The sequence below is a fragment of the Pleurodeles waltl genome, chromosome 1_2 (genome assembly GCF_031143425.1).
Source record: "Pleurodeles waltl isolate 20211129_DDA chromosome 1_2, aPleWal1.hap1.20221129, whole genome shotgun sequence".
Taxonomy (NCBI): Eukaryota; Metazoa; Chordata; class Amphibia; order Caudata; family Salamandridae; genus Pleurodeles; species Pleurodeles waltl.
The window spans coordinates 966,161,960-966,185,289 of NC_090437.1; the positions used below are offsets into that span (position 1 = coordinate 966,161,960).

The 23,330-nt window shown below is 44.3% G+C and overlaps 1 protein-coding gene across 19 annotated transcripts in view; it reads left to right on the forward strand.

Annotated features, from left to right (window-relative positions):
• Positions 1-23,330, forward strand: part of CLOCK (clock circadian regulator) — a 1,126,282-nt gene that overhangs the window by 778,785 nt on the left and 324,167 nt on the right. For all 19 annotated transcript variants that reach the window (XM_069200997.1, XM_069201058.1, XM_069201081.1 and 16 more), the window contains one exon: positions 10,970-11,117. In XM_069200997.1, the coding sequence (XP_069057098.1) occupies positions 10,970-11,117 (148 nt within the window). The remainder of the gene's footprint in view (positions 1-10,969; positions 11,118-23,330) is intronic.

The window sequence follows — 23,330 nt, forward strand, 5'->3', positions numbered from 1 at the left end:
TTTACCGCCGCGGTCGGAATCCCCATTGGAGCACCGCCGGCCTGTCGGCGGTGCTCCCGCGGTCCTCCGCCCTGGCGGTCTTTGACCGCCAGGGTCAGAATGACCGCCTGTGTCTGCTTGCCTAATGAAGCAGTGGCCCATGGACGGTCAGTATCCATGCAGACCCACTGAAAGGATTACCCAACTGCAGCTCCACCTCAGTCCATTTCCCAGAACTTTGCTTTAGTATGATACAACATAAAGCAAGTAGGGACACAGAGGCCTGGTTGAGATGGGCACTGGGGATATTAATACCAACTCTCCTGCCGCCTTCCATGCTTCAAGCACACTTTACAGCGACAACATGGATGATCCTTTTTGGGTGTTTTAGGTAAGTGTAGGAAAGTGTCGCTCCTGCAGCTTTCCCACATCCTCAGGAACATATGAGGTGGAGGCTGCTGCTTTTGTAACAGCAGTGAGGCTTTCAATTGCAGAAAACTGCAAATCAAGGAAAGTCATGAGTCTTCCTGTGGTTGTCTGATAATAAAAAAACATACGCATTATATGTTGCCATCTGGATCAGGTGAGTAAATAGTTTCTTATACCAAGTGCGAGTTTTATGACATGCATTGTATGGTTGAAGAACCTGGTCGTTCTTGTTCACTCATGTACTTATTGTAATCAAGTGTACATATGGGCATGGGGGCTTTGGCCATCTGACCCTAAACCATGATAGGGGAAGTGCTCTTTATGAATTGTAGTTAGCACAAATACATCACGCCTGTGCAAGAAATTGACTGTGATCAGTTCTTTGGAACGCAATGCAGTACTCTGGGATTTCTAATGCTTCTTGAAAACAAGCTCCTGCGGGAATCCTTTGCGGTTACAAAGAACTGTACCGCAGGCCACAGTGCCAGCTTTGTAGAGCTCACTGAACAGCTCTACTCCTGTATAGAAATTGTCCACATAAAGGTTATAACTTTTGTGAAGAAGTGGCTGGACAAGTTCCCATACAATCTAACCTGTGACCCCTAACGCTGGAGGGCAACCTACAGGGTTCAGGGTAGAGTCCTTCCCTGTATACACTCTCAAGCTGTACACATAGCCAGAAGAGCTTTCACACAGCATGTACAGCTTTATACCATAGCGACCTCTTTTGCTTGCAATGTACTGTCTGAACAGCAGCCATCCTTTGTACAGGATCAAGGACTCATCGATTGCAATATTTCTTCCAGGAGTATATATCTCTGGAAACCTGGCAGCCAAATGTTCCACGAAAGGCCGAATTTTGAACAACCTGTCATGGTCTGGATGGTCCTGGGGAAATGCAGCTGAATTGTCATTGAAATGCAGCATGCACTGCAGGAGCATAAGGCCCAAAAATATCTTCAACTCTGCCAGCGAAGTGAGAGTCCACTGGCGTGCCCTAGAACGGGGCCCTAGAGTGCCTTCATGCTCCCTCAGAAATTGGTCTGCACGCAAATTTGTTTGCTGCACAATTTTCTGATTGAAATCAACATCCAAAAAGAGATGGACGTAGTTGACTGGCAAAAAGTTGTCCGTATCGACTTTCCATCCAGCGTCACCAATAAAAGGTGGAATTTGGGGCTGAACTAAATTGGGGGGATGCCAAGAGAGCACTCTCTCTGTGCCTGCCGCCGCACGCACCTGCTCTCTGTGTTGAGCTAACCCTCTGTTGTCCCGCTGCATAAACTGTGCTTGCGAAGGGACAGCACAACTGTCCTCATCGTCTCCCTGCAAGAGGTGTCGTCGGATGGGACTCCACCAACTGAAAAATCACTCCCAGATTCTGCCCCATTGTCCTCTCCCTCAGATGCTGTCTCAGTCTCTGATCCTGCCTCAGAGCTATCCTCGATAACCTGAGTTAGGGCTTGAGCAGCAGTCATCCAACAAGACGCCATCTCTGCTACTGGCTAAACTGTCCCTCTAAAGTACTAGCCTACGTAGAAGGCAGATAGAGTCACAACATTGCAGTGGGTGTGTGTGATGTGTCCAACAGTAAATATCGTCACCTTATCTTCGCTTCTTCTCTGATTCAGCAGATTCTCTGAAGACACTGAAAAAAAAAACTATTACTTCACCTTACCACATACCCATCATCACAGCCTTTAGCGCTGGTGGCACCCAGTGTGACAGTCATTTTTGGTGCTCTGCCTCCCATGACCTCCTATTCTAATTCCCTTAGTACCACCAAGCAAAAGTGCCCCTCATATCTCCATAGCCCCCCTCCACATACATTTAATTTGTTTTAAAGCGCAGGTAATGCCTGGCTTTACTAATCCACTCAGCTAAATACATGTATATCCTTTGCAGCAGGCATATAAACCATCTGCATTACTTTATGGTGTCAAAACTGCCAGTAGACAAAAGACAGACCTATTTCTATATAGAGAGAATCTCTCCCTCTCTCTCTCTCTCTATATATATATATATATATATATATATATATATATATATATATATATATATGTTCGATGGCATGTGTAGCTGCAGATACACATGCTATGCATATTCTGCCATCTAGTGTTGGGCTCGGAGTGTTACAAGTTGTTTTTCTTCGAAGAAGTGTTTTCGAGTCACGGGATCGAGTGACTCCTCCTCTTCGGCTCCATTGCACATGGGCATCGACTCCATGTTAGATTGTTTTCTTTCCGCCACCGGGTTCGGACGGGTTTCTTTTTGCTCCGATAGTACGAGTCGGAAAAGGTCTACAACTCGCTAATTCTTGTCAGTATTGTTTCGATCGCGTACCATCTTCCATCAATATTTCGGTACCGTCGGGTCAAACATCTTTACTTGCCCTTCGGGGCACCCATGCCCAACTCTGGCCTAGCCGGGCCGACCACGTGGAAGCCTCATGGACCAGACTCCATTCTGCTTTTGACCTCGGTGCCACGCAAAAGTTCCCTACACATACCAACATCTCGTCTGTAATCTCTGTCTCTCCCCAGACCATTGGGAAGAAAATTGTGAGGCCTGCAGATCCTTCCGTTCGAAGAAAACTCTGAGACAGAAGAGCACGGAGACTCGAGATGGCATCGAAGAGCACGGAACTTCTCAACGTCGAGGAAGAGGAGATCATGCACACGGCAGTCTCCGTCCGAGGGTCTGACTCCGAGCAGGAGTCTAAGGAGAACAGATTGGTCACGGCAGGACAGCACATGAGTACGCCTGCCCCAGCCAAGCCCAAACATAAGACCTTGGGAACGCCACTGCCGGAAGGCCATGCCTCGACCCATAAAAAAGACCTTAGTTGACCAACCAACAACTTCGGCACCAAAAAAGGCCACGCTACCGAAGCCTTCGGACTCGAGCCGAAGCTCTGTCTCCGAAACTATCAGACAACGATCCTTCGAGTCGAAACCTCGAAAATCGCTTCTGGAGCCGAGGCCAACATCCACTCCCAGCCTTTCGATCCCGAAAAAAACTGCTTCGGAGCCGAAAAGGCCAGTTTATACGGAGGAACATGGACTTTCGCAAGTACTTAAAGAAAGCCATAGAGTTTCGGAGGAACTCTCACAAATGGAGGATATAGATGAAAGGCGAGCCAGAATTCATATTCACAAGGACACTGGCAGAATTATAACTGCACCTCCTCTGAAGCCTAAGAGGAAGCTGGCCTTTCAGGAACAATTGGACTCTGCTCAGCCACCGGCTAAAGTGCCAAAGACTAAACAAAAATCTCCACCTCCTCATTTTCTCCTCCTCAGTCTCCTCACCATTCTCCTCACTTGCTTGTCTCTCCACCTACTACTCCCACACCTGTACAATCTCCTGTACATTCATTTGATTCACAGCAAGACAATGTGGATCCATGGGATCTGTATGATCCAGATCCCATTCCCGATAACGACCCAGGCTGCTATCCCTCCAAGCCATCACCACTGGAGGATAGCACCGGATATTCTCAGGTTTTAGCTAGGGCGGCTTCCTACCACAATGTCACCATGCACACTTAGAGGATTATTTTCTTTTTAACATACTATCCTCTACACACGCTACCTATCAGTCCCTTCCCATGCTTCCAGGCATGTTAAAGCATGCACACCAAATATTCCAAGAGCCAGTCAAGGCTAGGATAATTACTCCCAGAGTGGAGAAAAAGTATAAGCCACCTACCTCTGATCCAGCTTTTATTACACAAAAACTGCCCCCTGACTCTGTAGTCGTAAGCGCGGCCAGAAAAAGAGTGAACTTCATCTGTGGATTCTTCCCCCACCAGACAAGGAGAGCAGAAAATTTGATGCTGCAGGCAAAAGGGTAGCATCGCAAGCAGCCAACCAATGGAGGATAGCCAACTCCCAGGCACTATTGGCTAGGTATGATAGGGCCCACTGGGATGAGATGAAGGATATCATACAACATCTCCCTAAAGACCAACAAAAAAGGGCACAACAAATAGTCGAGAAAGGGCAGCAAACAACCAAATCAGGTCAGCCCTAGATTCTGCAGACACTGCAGCTAGAACAATTAATACTGCTGATACTATACGGAGACGCGCATGGCTTAAGTCTTCAGGATTTAAGCCTGAAATTCAACAGGCAGTCCTTAATATGCCGTTTAATCAAAAACAGCTTTTTGGCCCTGAGGTAGACACGGCTATTAAGAAAATGAAAAAAGATTCGGACACCGCTAAAGCCATGGGTGCTTTGTATACAACGCAATACAGGGTGTCCTTTTGGAAACCTCAATACAGAGGTGGATTTAGAACCCAAACACCTGAGGCATCCACCTCACAAACAAAGTCAACCTACCAACCTCAATACCAACGAGGTGGGTTTAAAGGCAATTACAGAGGCCAATACCCCAGAGGCAGGGGAAAATATCAATCAACCAAACAAGCCTCAAAGCAGCCAAAGCAGGTACTTACTCAATCTCTTCCCAACTCACACCTCACCTGTGGGGGGAAGACTGCAAAGGTTCCACAACAATTGGCTACCCACTACAACAGACAACTTGGTATTATCTATTATCCGCAATGGCTATTGCATAGAATTGGCACAAATTCCCCCAAATATTCCACCAAAACCACACAATCTCTCCACCCAACATATCTCAATGTTGCAAGAAGAAGTAAAATCTCTATTACTCAAACAAGCGATAGAGCTTGTGCCACAAGATCAAATAGGAACGGAGTTTACTCACTGTATTTCCTCATCCCCAAAAAAGACGGAACCTTAAGACCAATATTAGATCTCAGAACCCTCAATCTTTACATCCTGTCAGAACACTTTCACATGGTAACACTACAGGATGTGGTCCCACTGCTACAGCAGCAAGATTTCATGGCAACATTAGACCTCAAGGATGCGTATTTTTACCATACCCATCCATCCAGCGCACAGAAAATACCTCAGGTTTGTAATTCAGGGAAAACATTACCAGATCAAAGTGTTACCCTCCGGGATAACAACATCTCCCAGAGTATTCACAAAATGCCTGGCAGTAGTAGCTACCTACCTAAGAAGACAACACATTCATGTCTTCCCATATCTCGACGATTGGCTAATAAAATCCAACAGTCATACACAGTCTCAAAACCATACACATTATGTAATACAAACCCTACACACCCTAGGGTTCTCCATAAACTACTGAAAATCGCACCTACAACCTGCGCAAATTCAACAGTATTTAGGAGCCACACAAAATACACAAACAGCACTTGCAAGCCCAAGTCCACAAAGAATACAAGCATTTCACAATGTATTGGCACAAATACAGCCAGGCCAACGGCACACTGTCAAATTTGTCATGAAGCTGTTGGGCATGATGGCATCGTGTATCGCCATTGTCCCACATGCAAGACTAAACACGCAGCCTTTACAACAGTGCCTTGCACAGCAATGGTCACAGGCACAGGGTCAACTTCAAGATCTAGTGCTGATAGACCGCCAAACACACATATCACTTCAGTGGTGGAATTCCACAAACCTAAACAAAGGGCGGCCTTTTCAAGACCCTGTGCCTCAGACCATACTTACAACAGATGCATCAATGATTGGCTGGGGGGCACACCTCAACAATCACAACATTCAAGGACAATGGGACGCCAAACACAAACAGTTTCATATAAATCACCTAGAATTGCTAGCCGTATTCCTAGCACTCAAAGCTTTTCAGCCTCTTCTCACTCACAAGAACATCCTTATCAAAACAGACAACATGACAACAATGTATTACATAAACAAACAAGGAGGGACCCATTAATCCCAACTGTCCTTCCTAGACCAAAAGATTTGGCAATGGGCAATCCACAACAACATTCACCTGGTAGCACAATACATTCCAGGGATACACAACCAATTGGCAGATGTTCTCAGCCGAGATCATCACCAAATACACGAGTGGGAAATTCATCCCCAAGTGCTTGAAGCATACTTTTACCACTGGGGAACACCAGACATAGACCTATTCGCCACCAGCGAAAATGCAAAATGCCAAAACTTCGCATTCAGGGACCCACATCCTCTATCCAAAGGCAATGCTCTATGGATGAATTGGTCAGGGATATTTGCTTACGCTTTTCCCCCTCTCCCGCTCATTCCATTTCTAGTCAACAAACTGCATCAAAACAAACTCAAACTCATACTTATAGCACCAACGTGGCCACGTCAGCCCTGGTACACAACACTATTAGATCTGTCAGTGGTACAGTTGTACCACATATCAAACTCCCGAAAAGACCAGATCTATTAACACGAAGCAAACAAGTGATCAGACATCCAGATCCCAAAATACTCAATCTAGCGATTTGGCTCCTGAAGTCATAGAGTTTGGATATCTACGACTACCAACTGAGTGTATGGAAGTAATTAAACAAGCAAGAAAACCCACTACCAAGCAGTGTTATGCAAACAAATGAAAAAGATGTGTGTATTACTGTCAATCTAAACAAATTACCCCTCTTTCAGCATCAATACAAGACATTGTAAGTTATTTGCTTCATTTACAAAAGGCAAATTTATCCTTTTCATCTATTAAAATACATCTCACTGCAATCTCTGCGTACTTGCAAAATATACAATCCTTCATGGAAGGATTAAAACACATCATGCCACCTAGAACGCCGCCAGTGCCTTCGCGGAATCTAAACATAGTGCTCACATGACTTATGGGTCCACCATTTGAACCTATGCACTCATACCAGATTCAATACCTAACATGGAAAGTTGCCTTCCTAGTTGCAATTACTTCATTAAGAAGAGTCAGTTAAATCCAAGCTTTCACAATTCAAGAACCGTTCATACAAGTACACAAACATAAAGTTGTACTTCGAACTAACCCTGAATTTCTCCCAAACGTTATATCACCATTTCATATCAAACAGTGGAACTACCAGTCTTCTTCCCACAGCCAGACTCTGTAGCAAAAAGAGCCTTGCATACATTAGATATAAAAAAGAGCCTTGATGTATTACATAGATAGAACAAAATCATTTAGGAAAACGAAACAGTTATTTTTGGCGTTCCAAAAACCACATACTGGTAACCCTATTTTAAAACAAGGATTAGCTAGATGGATAGTAAAATGTATCCAAACATGTAACCTAAAAGCTAGAAGGCAGCTATTAGTTACACCTAAAGCACATTCCACACTGAAAAAGGGGCTACAGTGGCTTTCTTAGGTAACATACCAATGGGCGAAATTTGTAAAGCAGCCACTTGGTCAACACCGCATACATTTACCAAGCATTACTGTGTAGATGTGTTAGCAACACAGCAAGCCACAGTAGGACAGGAAGTACTAAGAACAATATTTCAAACAACTTCAATTCCTACAGGCTGACTACCGCTTATGGGAGGTAAAACTGCTTTGTAGTCTATGCATAGCATGTGTATCTGCAGCTACACATGCCATCGAACGGAAAATGTCACTTACCCAGTGTACATCTGTTCATGGCATGTTCCGCTGCAGATTCACATGCACCCTCCCCGGAGCCTGTAGCCGTTTAAGTTTAACATTCACTTGTACATATGTGTGTGTATATATATATATATATATATATATATATATATGTATATATATATATATATATATATATATATATATATATATATATATATATATATTCCATTTGCATGGGCATCTCTTTTCTTTATACTCTATTACTCCTACCTTACCCTCTGTGGGAAAACGGTCTAACATGGAGTCGATGCCCATGCGCAATGGAGCCGAAGAGGAGGAGTCACTCAATCCCGTGACTCGAAAACACTTCTTTGAAGAAAAACAATTTGTAACACTCCAAGCCCAACACTAGATGGCAGAATATGCATAGCATGTGAATCTGCAGTGGAACATGCCACAAACAGATGTACACTGGGAAAGTGACATTTTCCATATATATCACTTCTATATATGTGTGGTTTCCCTGGGGGCTGATCGCGGCTCCCGGAAAACAACACATGTAAAAAAGTGATATAAATATATATATATATCTATATATCTTTTGAAAGATTTGTCTCTCGCTCTCTCTCTCTCTCTCTCTATATATATATATATATATATATATATAAATCACTTCTTTTTTTATACATGTGTGCTTTCCCTGGGGCCGATCATGACCCCATGGCAAACCACACATGTATGAAAAAAATGCCCCCCTAATGGTCGGCCCGTTTAGGAAGGGCCAACCCTGCCATTTTTTTTTTTAAACATTCATTTTAGTCCCTGGGGGGTGTGATCGCCCCCCAGGAGAATCCCAACATGTTTTTTTTTTTTTTAATTATGCCACTTACACAGGGGCCGACCCCCATCCTTTTTGTGCACTATATGTTTAGTTTGCCTCTGGCTGTGTCAGAACGGTGGCCACTTCATGCACTCCGTGCTTCATGTTGAACGCTTTTCTATGTTTGCTCTCTGCTCATAAAAGGCTGAACATAGTTTTGAAAGGCACATTCCTATTCTGAACACAGGACATTCTACCATTTCTGGATTGAGTTTCTCACTTTTTGCTGCAGCTTTTCACTTTTTTTTTATATATACATGCAGCTGCCAGCACTACAATTGCTATTATTCTCCTTTCAGGTGATTGGTGTGATGTGCAATCAGCTTTGCAATAAGTCCTTGAAGTAGGCCATCACCTCAAGCTGTGGGCTTCCTTGGGGGATTGACCGTAACCATGCATACTTTTTAATTCCATAGTGTGCCGTACTTTCCATTTCTGTCAGGTACATACGAGGCTCCGCTTCACTGACAGTGGAATATTTCAACATACTCTGTTGATAAAATGCCATATGGAGTCATTGCAGAACAATCACTTGCATTTAAACTTTACTGTTATTTCAGATGATCAGACAGTGTTAACTTTTCCAAAATCGCAGAGTAATGTGACTTTATGCAAGCTGCAAAAATAGGAAGAAGACAAATGGAAGTGCTTTAGTGATATGCAGGGTCACTGGAATTATGTGGCACGAAAAGACCAAATTATGAGGCAGGGTTGACCAATTTATGTGGCAAGAAAAGTCCAGTTAGGCATTTACTACACCAATAGCTCTAACTCTCGCCAATGAGAGACCTATTGCATTGCAAATGCTTGTTTGTAAATGGAATAATTCCGTGAGGGGCGAGTCTTTCTTCTGATTAGGGTGATGTGGGTCTTAAAAATGGTAATCAGCTTTTTTTTGTTTGGTGCAGGAAGAGTAGAAGTAGCCTTATGTGAATGTTATTCTGTGATTCTCAGCAGCATGGAGTGTTTTACCTGTGGCCACTGTCTAGTGTGCTTGCCACATAGTTTTTAAACTTTCACTCAGTAGCACTTCTGTAGTACCCTTAATAAATTGTGGCTTGAGGTCAAGAGCAGACCTACCTGACTTCCACAATATTGGCCAATGCACTCACCTCTGATAACCGCTCGTTCGACTGTAGCAAGTCTCTCTTACTCTCTTACCATATCCCCATTCACAGCCCTTACCCCAGGGATGCAGTTATCCTTCGGTGTCAGGATCCCTATCTCTCCATGCTTGGAGGCAGTGCTGGGGAAGGGAAATCTTTATGGGCTTGCAGTGGTTCGCAACTTCCCTGCAACTCTGTCACTCACTGACTAGGCTGCAGCCCCTTCTCTAGGCTGTCATCATGAGTGTGCAGAGGAGCAGTAGTGTCAGCACCGGCACAGCCTTCGGGTCCCGACCACGTAGCAGGAGCAAAGGGTCACTGGCACTCTCCCACTGCTTCTAGTCCGGAATCTGGAGAGAGATGCGCTCAGGGTACCTCCCTGCCCAAAGAAACTTCCTCAGGTCCCGTAAGTGAATCCTGGTGCAGACAGGGCCAGACGCTTGAGATCACGCTGCCGGACGCCAGTGTGACAATCCCACATTGTAGTGTGGATGTTAGGATGATGGATCCAGGTCTCCAAGGTCCCAGACTGTCCTGGTGAACCTCCTTGAGCTTTTACAGTTGGCCTTGCATGTGCTGTGATTGCACGCCGGACGGGCTCTGTTAGTGTCAGACACACAAGAGAGCTTGCGCATGTGTGTTGAAGCTGGATGCAGAGAACATTTATTTTCCACTAAAGAGGGATGAAACAGATACAACAAACCCGAATCGGGTAATACATAGCTGACATGAAGTTCTCTGAATCTACCTAACTAATATGTTCTCTGAATTAGTAAGAGTCAAAAATAAAGCAGTCCTGAATTACTGTGTAATCATTCTCAATTCCGAGTTATTTCACTTGAATACAATGTTTTGATTCAATTTTTTGACAGAAGTAGGAATCTCTATTCTTATAATTTGCAATATGCTTTAAGCTTTGCTTGAACTGCTCTTCTGATGTTCAGGTATCTTTTGACTCTTGACCTTTACACTATTCTCCTTTATGGTACCATATATTTTCTAATGACAAATTTGTTATATTTCGTTACAGATCATTTATTATCCACCTTTTGTGGATGCAATTTTTGTTTACGTTTTGCTGTATGACCTAGAATCCAAGATTTAAAAGTGAAGTTTACTTTTTTTTGTTTTTTAGTGATGCAGTATGGAAAAGGCAAGTCCTGTTATTACAGGTTCCTAACAAAAGGACAACAGTGGATATGGCTTCAGACTCATTACTATATCACTTACCATCAGTGGAATTCCAGGCCCGAGTTTATTGTCTGTACACATACAGTTGTAAGGTAACCACAAACTTTGGGTTGATTTATGAATTTATCAAATAATTTACATTAAAATAAATGACTTTGTTGATACAGTAGGACATTCTGTTTGCTGTATTTTTCTTTAAATGAAGGGAATACCCACTTCAATGTTGACATTGCATTAAGGGTAGTACCAATCTCATATTTTAATCTTGAAATTTTATGGCTAAAGACAGCTACTACAAGCATTTTCAAATGTTAGAAGCATTTTCAAATGTTAGAAACATTTTGAATAACACTAGGCAGTCAAATTCCATTGTTGATGCTCCAGCATGCAACCTAGGTGTGAAACTGAGGATTTCCCCAACTAAATCCAAAAGTCATGATGTTTCAGTTTTTGGAGTTTATCCCAGAGGAAGAGACACTCCATCCACTCCTTGGCCAAACATATCTCTCAGAGTTCCATATTTTAACAATATCACACACACACACACACAAAATGGAATGTCTGCTGAATCTAGAACTGGGATAACATCATACCCTGTCCTGGTGAGAACACTCTGACTCTTTGTCCTTGAACATTTGAGCCCTTGAAAACCATTGAGTCTTTTGTGAATTAACTGAAACATGGATATTTGTTTTGTGTTCTTTGTAACTGTGCTTCTTTGCTCAACCTGGACTGTCGATTTTCCTGCATTAAGTGCATTAAGAGAACACAGAGTGGTCTGTGCAGTGCACACTCTGATATTCCATTACATGGTTTTTAAAACTCCAATTATTCTTGTCCCCCTTTTAAAATGATGCTACAAGAAGCTGCGTATGCTTATAACCTGGAACACATGCACTTCCTCTGCTCCACCCTAAACCTCATTAATATTTATCAATCAGTTTTCAAATGCATATTTGGTATACAAATATTGTAAAGGAGTAATCCTGTTTAGGCCTAACGTCTTCCAGACTTGCCTGACTTATTAATAAGGTCATTCATTATCTAGTTTCTAATTTAAACAGTGTTCTTTTCCCTAAATATTTCCCCTTTATTGTGCTTTGTTCCCCTAAATATTTCCCTTCTATTGTGCTTTGTTTCTGAGGTATACTTCACTGCCACAGATTCTTCAGCTTAAGAATGGCACCAGGCGTTAGCTTCATTCTTTCTGTGCCCTTCAGTGTAGATTCAGAGCTCTCTTCCCAACTTTTCAGTCTTCCAACAACTTGCAGATTTCTTGACAGTGTACTAGGAAATGATGTCCTTGCCAAAAACGATGGGAATCAGGCTGTGCTTGAGAGTTCAAGGAGCATGTCACTCAGAGATCTGCACAAAGCGTCCTTGTGGTGTTTGGACTCTGGCCACAGCTCTAAATTGTGTGACAAGTGTGTCCTTAGTCATCCAAAACAGATCCAGATAGAGTGTTGCTGTCTTTGCCGAAGGACATGCGTAACAGCACATAATGGGCAGAAAATTGGTGAGTATGTTGTACACTGTACTGGATTCCACTGATTCTGCTGCCTGTCTATGGGCACAAGCATCATAACAAGTGGACATGCCTGGATGTTTTCACCATGCAAATCCAAGATCATGACCGAGAAGTCAGTGTTGCATCACTAGCAGTTACACCCTTTAGTGGCGGATCAGTTCCAGTGCACCACTTAGACCTATTATTTGTATCACAGAGCCTTGAAAAAGGTTTTGCCTTATCAGCCTGACTTGAGCATTCGAAAGTTGTAAATTAACACAAATATAAAGAAGGAGATTAAACAACACTGTATTTATGTGGAATTACTTCTTACATCGATACGTTTTAATTAGAGTATGGCTCCAATTTTATCAACTATATCATATCTGGGGAGAAAGGCCGCACCTAGTGGATCTTCTTCCATCCACGTCCAGCACCAAAAACAACATTGATATTTAAATACACAACTTAAGGGCAATGTCTAATCTGTCCACTCACAGCCAAGAAGACCTTTCTTCACTTTAATTGAAGATTGACTACATCTTCATTTCCAGGAGCGTAATATAGGCACCGAACATAAGAGGTCGCAGTTGAAGCACAGATCTGCACAAAGTTACAGGCGTAATCCCGGCCTCAAGGCTGCTTCTGCAAAAAGTCCACTTCCTGGTTGAAGTCTAAGCCCAAGCACAAGAAGGCTAAGTGGGTGTCTATCCCATCCTACCACTTGAAGTCTAGACAGAAGGTACAGGAGTATCAACATAGTGATCATTCACCTTTGTGATCCATACTTGCGCATCCTAAATTTCCCAGGCTGTCCTCAACCCTGTAGCATTTAGCGGGATTCAAAGAGGCCATATGACAGATCTGCAGTGTGATTCCAGTCCCCTCTGTTGCACCTTTGTGTCCCACAGATCCTAGTGAGACTTTTGCTAGAAGGTCTGCGTCCAGACACTGTCTGCCCCCTCAAGATCAGCTGTCGGGCCTACACCTTCTCTGGTCCTGGCTTGTATCCTGGCGTCAGGGTCCATGTCAGTTCCTTGCTTACTTGTACTAACACTGACTTTGCTGGCTCAGCAGTCAGTCCTGGTGCCAGTCTCTTGCCTCAAAATAGCTTATACCCATTCAAGGCCTATATTGCACTATGAGATCCCAAGGGTGCAACCAGTTGTTATGGAACCTAAGACCTCTTCCATGACACCAGTACTATCAGAGGCGTGGGGTTGTCTTTGAAGCTGATTGTGATCCAGTGCAGGATGCATATAAGGTTCCTCAGGACACTGATGATGATGGGGCGGAGAGCAACTTACTTCCCCCTCATTAAAATAATAATGTCTTTTATGCAGACCTCTGGCTTGCCAGTGGGATAGAAAGATCTACTGAAGTAGAGGTAGACGTGCCACCTGGACCACCAACTGAAGGATATACCTGGTTTGTCGTGGTGGTTCAGAGGGCAACTAAATCTCTAGACTTGCTATTGCCCTCTAGTCAGAGAAAGACAAATGTGCTAACAGAGATTCTTTAACCAAGACTACTCCAGCTGACCCACTGCTGCCTTTTAATGAAGCTGTTACTGACGCTGTTATGTAAACTTGGTCAAATACCTGCTCAAATCATCTGGCTACGGTGACTTGGACTTTTAATCCAGAAACGGAAATCCTGATAGTTCAGGTATCAACAAGTAAGATCAATCCAAATTGCTTTTAAGTAAATTCTGGCTGAGAATCAACAAATGTATGTTTTCTTTTACTACAGTTCCTCCCTGGCTAAGACAGGAGGGTACTACAAATTGTTCAAAGGGGCTACACCTTACCTTTCATTTTTTCCCCACCCCAAGTTACTGAACAATAAAAAATGTTTACACTAGCATCTCAGAAGAGGCTGTATATAGTCCAGCATTGTCAGTTTCAGGACTGGCATATAGTGACTGGAGTTGCTTTGCCTTTTTTACAAGGGTGATGGGGCCGTATAAAGCAAGGAAAGCTGGAACCAAATGGACAATAAGACAAAGACTATGCTTGCCTTGTTTTCTTATTCTCTTGGTTCAAATAAAAATTGAGAATGTCAATTTGAGAGAATCAATCTCACAGTCAATCCTACATTTGTTATGCAAAATGTTTTATAGGTTATGAATAGGAGTGTGTACATTTCATATATTTTACAATACATGTCTTTGATATTAATCTTTTTCTGTTTGTCATGCTCAAAATAAGCTGATTATGCCCAAAAAAATACTTTATTATTATTGGTAATTATTGGTGCTAGTGCAGGAAACGGAGTACTGTCCTCAACGCGAGAGAGCCAAAGCTAGCGAGGGGGGAAAAAGAAAAATGTGATAAGAGGTACATTTGTTTCTTGAAAGTATCCCATTCCCGCCCAGAAAGTGATGACACTGGCTTTATACCGCACCTCACAGTGTGCAGGTGTCAGTAAGTAAACATTTTTATTTATTGTTTAGTAACTAAATACAATTACAATCGGTATGAAAACACCAAAGCGCCTGTAAAAGCAGCTCACTCTGCCTCCCAGTAACAGAATCTGAAGCTCAAAGCAGTCTTCTCAGACTCCAGAATTTCTTGTCTCTGATTAGGCATCGCTAAAAATATTAACTAATACAATTCCAGCATGGTTCATGGTACTGTGTTCATTAGGTTAGGTTGCTGGTACGTCTAAAAAAACGTAACAAAGTAGTTTACCACTTGTCGGGTAGCAACCTCCAAACAGCGTAAACGTGTTAGATTACATTTTCTCATACTTATGTGATTCAAGATAGATTTTAGCAGACGCCTAAAAGCATTATCTAATTCTGGGCATAAGCGAAATAGATTGTCTTGCGTTTCCAAATGAAAGAAGCAGATGAGTCAGTTAAATTTGCATTTCAATTTCAGAAGTATTGCCAGATTAATATCGTTTTCTGCACAATTCTTTTCATACATGTTCAAAACCAACCACGTTTTTTAAAGAATATTTTAAAAAAACATACCGGGCTACTGAATACGAGGACCTCTTGGGTTACAAAATTAACCATCCTAAATCGGAGTTCCCCCTTTAGGCCTCTCGCTCGTGGGGCTCTAACACTTAAAAGATCATACACCCTTCAAAGTTATGTCCACGTCTGTTCACTACTTGGGAGTTAATCTTACCAGCTGTCGAAGTGGATCCCTGCCAACATCCCCCTGCTACTGAAGGACATGAAATTACAAAAGGAGGGATAGGATAGCCAATACATATCTTTGCTCGGCCGGTTAGTGGCAAAAATTGACATTGGTCCACAATATGGCCGCCATCTGCCATAGGACATTGGTCCTGGCTTGGATGGGTAGTGCTTGAGCCAAACCGCCAATGTCATAATTTGGGAAAAGGTACCGCCAGCCTGTTGGCAGTACCTTTCCCCAAATTACCGCCGACCGCCAGGGTCGTAATGAGGGCCTAAATGTGAAAACAGTGCTTATAAGTCACTAGTGGTCAAAAGGTTGCTTGAGGTCTTGAGGGACCTGTGTAATCCAAAGTTCAGGCCAATCACAATGGAGGGTAGGCCAGCTACAGAACCCATGCAGGGTCCACTGGCACAGTACCTTTGATGGAGAAAAGCATCAACAATGAGGTTTCGATGCATCAGGGTTTGCAGAAATCGGCTGCAGAACCCACTTCTGAGGCCTAAACCTGGAGGGGGCACCTCAGGTAAGGTTAGGACTCGCAGATGGCAGTGTCCAGCAGCACCAGGAGAGTCGCAGGCAGTCTTTGATGTCTCTGAGACTGCGAAGAACAGGGGGCCAGACAACAAGCTCTTGGAGAATCTTGGATTCAAGGATGTAGAGAACAGATCTGTAATCTTTCCCACTCCAGGCAACAGGCAGCAGGCCAACACAGCAAAGCAAGTAGCAAAGTGGCAGTCCCACCTACATCACAGCACACAGCAAGCAGTAGACCAACACAGCAATGCAGTTGAAGAGTGGTAGTTTCATCTGGCAGCACAGCAGTCCTTCTTCATGGCAGAGTGGTCTGGGTTCCAGTTGAGTTCTGATTTGCCTTTGAAGTGAGGGAATCTTCAAAGAGGCCTTTCCTTCTTTGGCTCCAGACACTCTACAAGACATTATGCAGCCCTTTGTGTGGGGTGAGGCATAGCTCTGTTCAGGTGTGAGTGAGGCAGTGTTAAACTCTGCCCCCCCATCAAGCCAGTTAATGGCCCATTAAGTCGCACTTAAGCTCCCACTGTGTGTGACGGCCTTGAAGGAATGCACAAAGCCTAGTTGTCACCAACCCCAGTCATGTATTCAGAGACAGGCAGAGGCATAGAATGGTTATAGTAAGAAAATGCCAAATTTCTAAAAGTGGTATTTTTAGAACTAAAATTTAAAATCCAACTTCACCATATGTTGTGATTTTAAATTGTGAGTCCAGAGACACTAAGGGGGTCATTCTAACCCTGGCGGTCCAAGACCGCCAGGGCTAAAATGACGGGGGCACCGCCAACAGGCTGGCGGTGTCCGCTGGGCATTCTGACCGCGGCGGTTCAGCCGCGGTCAGAAGTGGAAAACCGGCGGTCTCCCGCCGGTTTTCCGCTGCCCAAATGAATCCTTCATGGCGGCGCAGCAAGCTGCGCTGCCATGGAGGATTCTGACACCCCATACCGCCATCCTGTTCCTGGTGGTTCTCCCGCCAGGAACAGGATGGCGGTATGGGGTGTCGCGGGGGCCCCTGCAGTGCCCATGCCAATGGCATGGGCACTGCAGGGGCCCCCGTAAGAGGGCCCCAAAAAGAATTTCAATGTCTGCTTTGCAGACACTGAAATTCGCGACGGGTGCAACTGCACCCGTCGCACCTTCCCACTCCGCCGGCTCAATTCTGAGCCGGCGTCCTCGTGGGAAGGGTGTTTTGCACTGGGCTGGCGGGCGGCCTTTTGGCGGTCGCCCGCCAGCCCAGTGCAAAACCCAAAATACCCTCAGCGGTCTTTCGACCGCGGAGCGCTATTTTGGAGGGGGAAGTCTGGCGGGCGGCCTCTGCCGCCCGCCAGACTTAGAATCACCCCCTAAATTCCAAATTTCTATCTTTTCCCAATTGGAAGTTAGACTTAAAGGCTGCTTCACGGTTACCCGTATGTTAACATATTGGAGAGAAAGGCCTTGCAGTAGTGAAATACAAATTTACCAGTTTTTCACTACCAGGACATGTTTTACTTAAAAGTACATGTCCAAGTTTTTAAATACACTGCACCCTGCCGTTGGGGCTAACTAGGGTCCACCTCTGGGGTGACTTACATGTAATAAAAAGGAAGGTTTGGGCTTGGCAAGTGGGTGTTCTTGCCAGGTTGATATGGCAGTTTACAACTGCAAACACAGGCTGTGCGGTGGCAGACCCGAAGCATGTTTGAAAGGGACTGTAGTGGGTGGCACAATCAGTGCTTCAGGCCCACTTGCAACATTTAATTCACAGGTCCTGGGCATATATTGTGCAGTTTACCAGGGACATACAAGTAACTTAAACATGCCAATTATGGAATCACCAATGTTACCATGTTTTAAGCAGAGAACACATGCATTTTAGCACAGGTTAGCAGTGATAAAGTGCCCAGGGTCCTAAAACCAACATAAACAAGGTCAGAAAAAGAGAAGGTGGAAGGCAAAAAATTCTGGGGCTGACCCTGCAGAAAGGGCCATATGAAATACAACCCCTCTCCGGCTTAAAGCCAGGGTACGCTAATCAATACCTTGATGGGCTCCCCTACTTAGGGCTCTAGAACATAGACATTGGCCCACTATTGCAGGGGCACTTGCCAGTTCTACGCCTTTCTGAGCCCAGTTGGATCCCTCTGTCTATACTCCTGGGGGCCGGGGAACACTTCTCCTTATCTGTGGACCCAATCTGTGCAGCACCTAACCTTAACTTGCTCAAAGATGCATCCCAGTAGGCAGGGAGTACCACAATGGTCAACAAAGTGATGTGGCTCATTCCACCGCTTCGGTCTGACTTCTGTCCCCAACCCAGGGAAACCTCTGTCCACAAGGACAACAATCAACAGAGGCCACTGACAGTTGTCAGTGTCGAGAGCCAGGCCATAGGCTATCCAGAAGTCTCTGACCTCTTTGGTTTCTCAGAGTAGAGGGGAGTAGCCCCAGATGCCTTGCACCCTTCTTCCACTCTACCTCCCACCAATTCAGGGGTGGTACCCAGAAACTGCCCACTCAGTACTCGGAGGCTGAACAGGAGACATGGGTAAGCTCTCCTTGCTCCTCCCTCTGGGGTGGTTTACCCTCTGCTTTGGAGTGGTACACCTAGAAAATTGAACTATTAGGGCACTTGTGGCAGCCACCCCATCCACTTTTCCTGACACCGGGGGCAAACCATTCCCAAAAGGCAGTCTATGGGCATCTGGGGTCTAACTATGACCCTCCTCTGGGACACCTCCCCACCTCACTCTAGGGATACCAGGGCCATAAAGCAGAAGTTTGTCCTGCCCATAGGGCGGTGTCACCCTGCACACCTGACTGGTGTACTGCTCTGGGGAAACTAGGCTTTCCACCATCATGGTATGGCTTGCCCAGTGTCCTTCAGAGCAGTGACTGGGACCTCATTCACTGTCACCTGGTGGAAGTGACGACTCTCTCTCGGGGATCACCAACTCACGCTCTGAGCCCACCTCCCAATTGAGGGAGATCATGGCATGTTATATGATCTGCCCCATGGGGACTACGTACTCTAAAGCCACATTGGCCACTTGTGCAAAGTTACCACCAGTGAGTGATTTCTTAGGGCAGACAGGGTCCCCGTGCTTGTGTCCTAGCTGGGAACAATCAAATTAGCTTGTTGGAAATGGGGCACCGTGGGCCCCTGCCCACCAGAACCTCTCTCCTTCTCAGAAGGGACATTGGAGCCCTTTCCTTACCCCTTATTCTGGGATGTGCGGTGCCCCCCCCCCCCCCAACCTCCCCCTCAGTCTGGTGGGGGGACTTGAATCACCCTTCGATTATGCAATCTCAGCTAATGCATTCTCATCAGTCCTAACCTCTTTTAGATGCCACTCCTCCACTAGCGCCTACTAAGTCATATCTTTCAGCCAAGCTTCAAACAAGGGCACTCTTGCTGAAATTGAATGGATTATTATGCATCTCTTCCCCAATACCCGCCCCAGGGTAACAAACTTGTATGGCATGTTTTACTATTTTGGACTTTGGTAGAAGCCCTAGAACACAGTGTTTCATGGCAGGTACCATATCTATATGTCACTGTTTTGAGGGTTGCACCAATCTCCTCCAGGCAACCCCCCACCAGCTAAAGCTCCCAAAGCATATGTAAAAATGTAGCACTGTTGCATCCGCTTTTTGGGCAATCAGGAGTTTTGTGGGAATATTATATGTCACCTCAGTTACTACAGCTGGATATGAATTTCCTAATGTAAGCCAGACAGATATAAATGTCCTGATGTAAGCCAGCCGTCCGCTGTCCACTTCTCTAAGGACATGTTTCGGCCTATGTTCAGTTGATTGATTGGTCCTCTGCATCAGGCAGGAAGGAAGCCTTTCTCTCTCCATCATGCCTCTCAGGAGGTTTTTCTCCCAGTTGTCTTCCTCTGCACACCACTGTGCCACAGGGTGAAGCTGTGTAGCTATCTAATATTGTAATACAACTCCACATTTGGGAGCCCTAATCCCCCCTCCATTTTACCTTGTTTCACATATACTAGCTGTACACTGCTCCTCTTCCCAGCCCATATTGCAGGAGTTAATAACATATCCAAAGTCCTAAAAGTCAACTGCAAAATAGGGCAAATAGAACTCTGCACAGTGTAGAGCCATCTGGGGAGAAAGATCATATTTACCAGCGCCACCCTATCCATCACAAAGACAGGAAGCTTGTTCCAGAAATTGATCCCGATGTCTCCAGCCTCCCAGTTATCCTACCCGTATTATAAAAATATTGACGATCAGCAGTATGTGCTCTTTGCATCCCAAGATAACGAAATCTATCCGTTTTCAATGTCTGTCCCATATCTTGCAGCTCCTGTGGGGGCATTCTGGCATAAGCTGCAGTTGAAACTTGACCATCTTAGGCATATTAGGTTGCAGGCCTGACAGTCTACCAAATAGCCATAGGTTGTGGAGTGAAACTGGAATTGCCGCCTCCGGGAGAGACAGATAGATTAAGGTATCACCTGCATATCACATGTACCATATTCCCTAATGCCCTCCCTGAGTTGAATGGTCAACGATTCTACCACCAGAAAAAACAGCAATTGGGAAAGAGGGTAGCTCTGTATCGTACCCCTCTCAGTAACCCAACGATCAGAGACATAACCCCCAGACTTAGCATTAACCACTGGGTCGGCACAGAGTAGATAAATACAGCCACAGAATATTGGTCCAAATCCCATTCTCTCGACTTGCTCATGCATATAATCCCAGTCCAATATATTGAAGACTTTTTCAATGTCTAGCGCAACAAGATCTGTTTCAGGATCAGAATCCGTGACAGTATCCATCACATGGTGAAGCCTGCGCAGGTTCTTTTGAGTACTTCGACTAGCACCACAGTGGTTTGAGTAGATTAAGCCAGCAATCAGCAGGATGAGCTGGTTTCAGGCTTGAACTTCATCAGGTTCATGGCCTCCCTCATGTAATCTGGAAGCCTATGCTGACTAAACCACTCCTCGTAGACCTCTAGATGTTTTTCTATGAGGTCTCCTTTAATGTGATAGTAAAATTCAGGAGGAGTGTTGCCAAGTATTGTGATAATGCAGCGTTAATGGTTGTCTGGGTGGTAATCAGCGAACCATCAGGGTGAGTCAGGAACAAAATAATAGAAGTAGGTAACTCCCTGTGCAAGAGCCACGCAAGCATTTTACCTAGTCTGTCACCATCTTTTTAAAGCCTTTGCCTATAATTTTTCTGGTTAGTTTGTCTGGGGCATCTCTAGTTGTGTCCCACCTGCCGTTTTGCAGCCACTAGTTCTTGCCCTCTGGATGAGTTATCAGGTATGCTCATTGAAGATTCGATAAGTTCTTCTCAACCTCTGCTAAATCACGGTGTAATGATTTTCTGATCCTATAGATCAGCGTTTTCCAAAATGGGCTACGAGCCGATTTTTGATGGGTTGTTAAATACTGATTTAAAGGCATCTTTATTTATTACTTGGACTTTAACTTGTTACACTTGCTGTCTTTCAACGGCAGTGGTCAAATGTTAGGCAGCAGTTTGTCAGAAGATGTAGCGTATTTGTTTTTCATGAGGATTGATGTTTACAAACTCCTCACACATTGCAGTATGAGAAAGAAAAGTAAAGTAAATAATGTGACAATATTTCTGAGGTACGGGAATTTGACCACAAATGCTGTAGGATGTCATTTTTTGTAATACGCAACAAAATGTAAATACCCGTAAGTGAACTGTACACAATCAGCAGTTTGGAAAACAAAAATATAACGCATTTTTGTTGTAATTCTGAAATGTGATGGAAGCAAATATTTTTATAGTGTCAAAACAAATTAAGACTACTTGGTGATGCACAGGTGATAAATATTCACTGAAACCCTATTTCCACACATTATGATTTGTGTGGAGTGTAGTTTTACAAGTAAAACTGTATGTGTGTGCAAATGTAGTGGCCAATTCAGTAGAAAATGTGCTGCTTGTAAATGACAGTGGTCTACCACACAGTTCTTTAGTCACATTAAAAATGTGCCTGCCTTATGTCCATTACTGCTAGGTGAGCCAAAAACGTTTGTTCTAAAACTTGTCATGGTTGTGAAAGCGTTTGGGGAGCACTGCCATAGACCATACTCAGAATCCTCGCACAGTGCTACCTTCAAGGCATCCCACTCATTAGCGCTAGATGCTGTTGTTTCCCAATTGTGGTCAGATAAATGCTAATAGCAGAGCCTATGTCAGTTGTAAATCCTGGGTCCTGTAAAGCTGCCACGGAAAAGCACGAAGTAGGGGCCCTCACGCAGTCAGGCAGTATGAAATACTTCATTAAAAGAGGGGAGTGATCAGACCGAAAACGACAGAGGTATTGAATCAAATCTGTCTTGGTGGTTATATTGTATGTGATCAGGAACCTATCCAGTGTGCTATATGTCTTGAACTGAGGAGTGAAATTAGCATTCTCAAGTTTTAGTGGGCACATTATGCCGTATATTCACACTGTGCAAATTAATATTCACCTCTAGCAAAGCCTCAGTCATACCTTGTTTAGAGGAAGGCCGAAATAACTGCCTGTCACAACCATTGCCTCCTCCCTCCCCCCCAGACAATGGTATGTCTGCACAAAGAGTTAACCACAACATATAGGGAACAAAAATACACTTTATTGCCTGTATTAGGAGCGTAATTGTTCACTAGGCAGATTTCATTCTTGTCAAGCAGACCATATACCAGCACATATGGTCCCTCCACATTACCACTTGAATAGAAATACTGGAAAGGACCACCCTCTAGCATCAGACGTGAGAGCATGCAGGAGTGTGATTTACAGTCTCTCATTCGATTAATCTTTTTAAGTTGACTGAGACTCTGAGGACATTTTATGAAGCCCGTTTGGCCCCACAAAAAGGAACAGGAATCAGTGATTGAAGGTAGGTAATTTTATTTCCAATCAATAATCAGTCCAATATATATGCATGCTGTGAAAATATTAAAAAGAAACAGAATTACAGCTGGCAAACTGAAATATCGCAATTGATTCAGTCACTGGCCTATTGACTTCAAGTATAAAGACCGCACCTCCCCCCCCTTGCTACCCTTTCACCTCCAGGGCGGCAGAGGAGGAGTAGGTCGTCGCTGAGTCAGCACACGGGACGCCATGACTA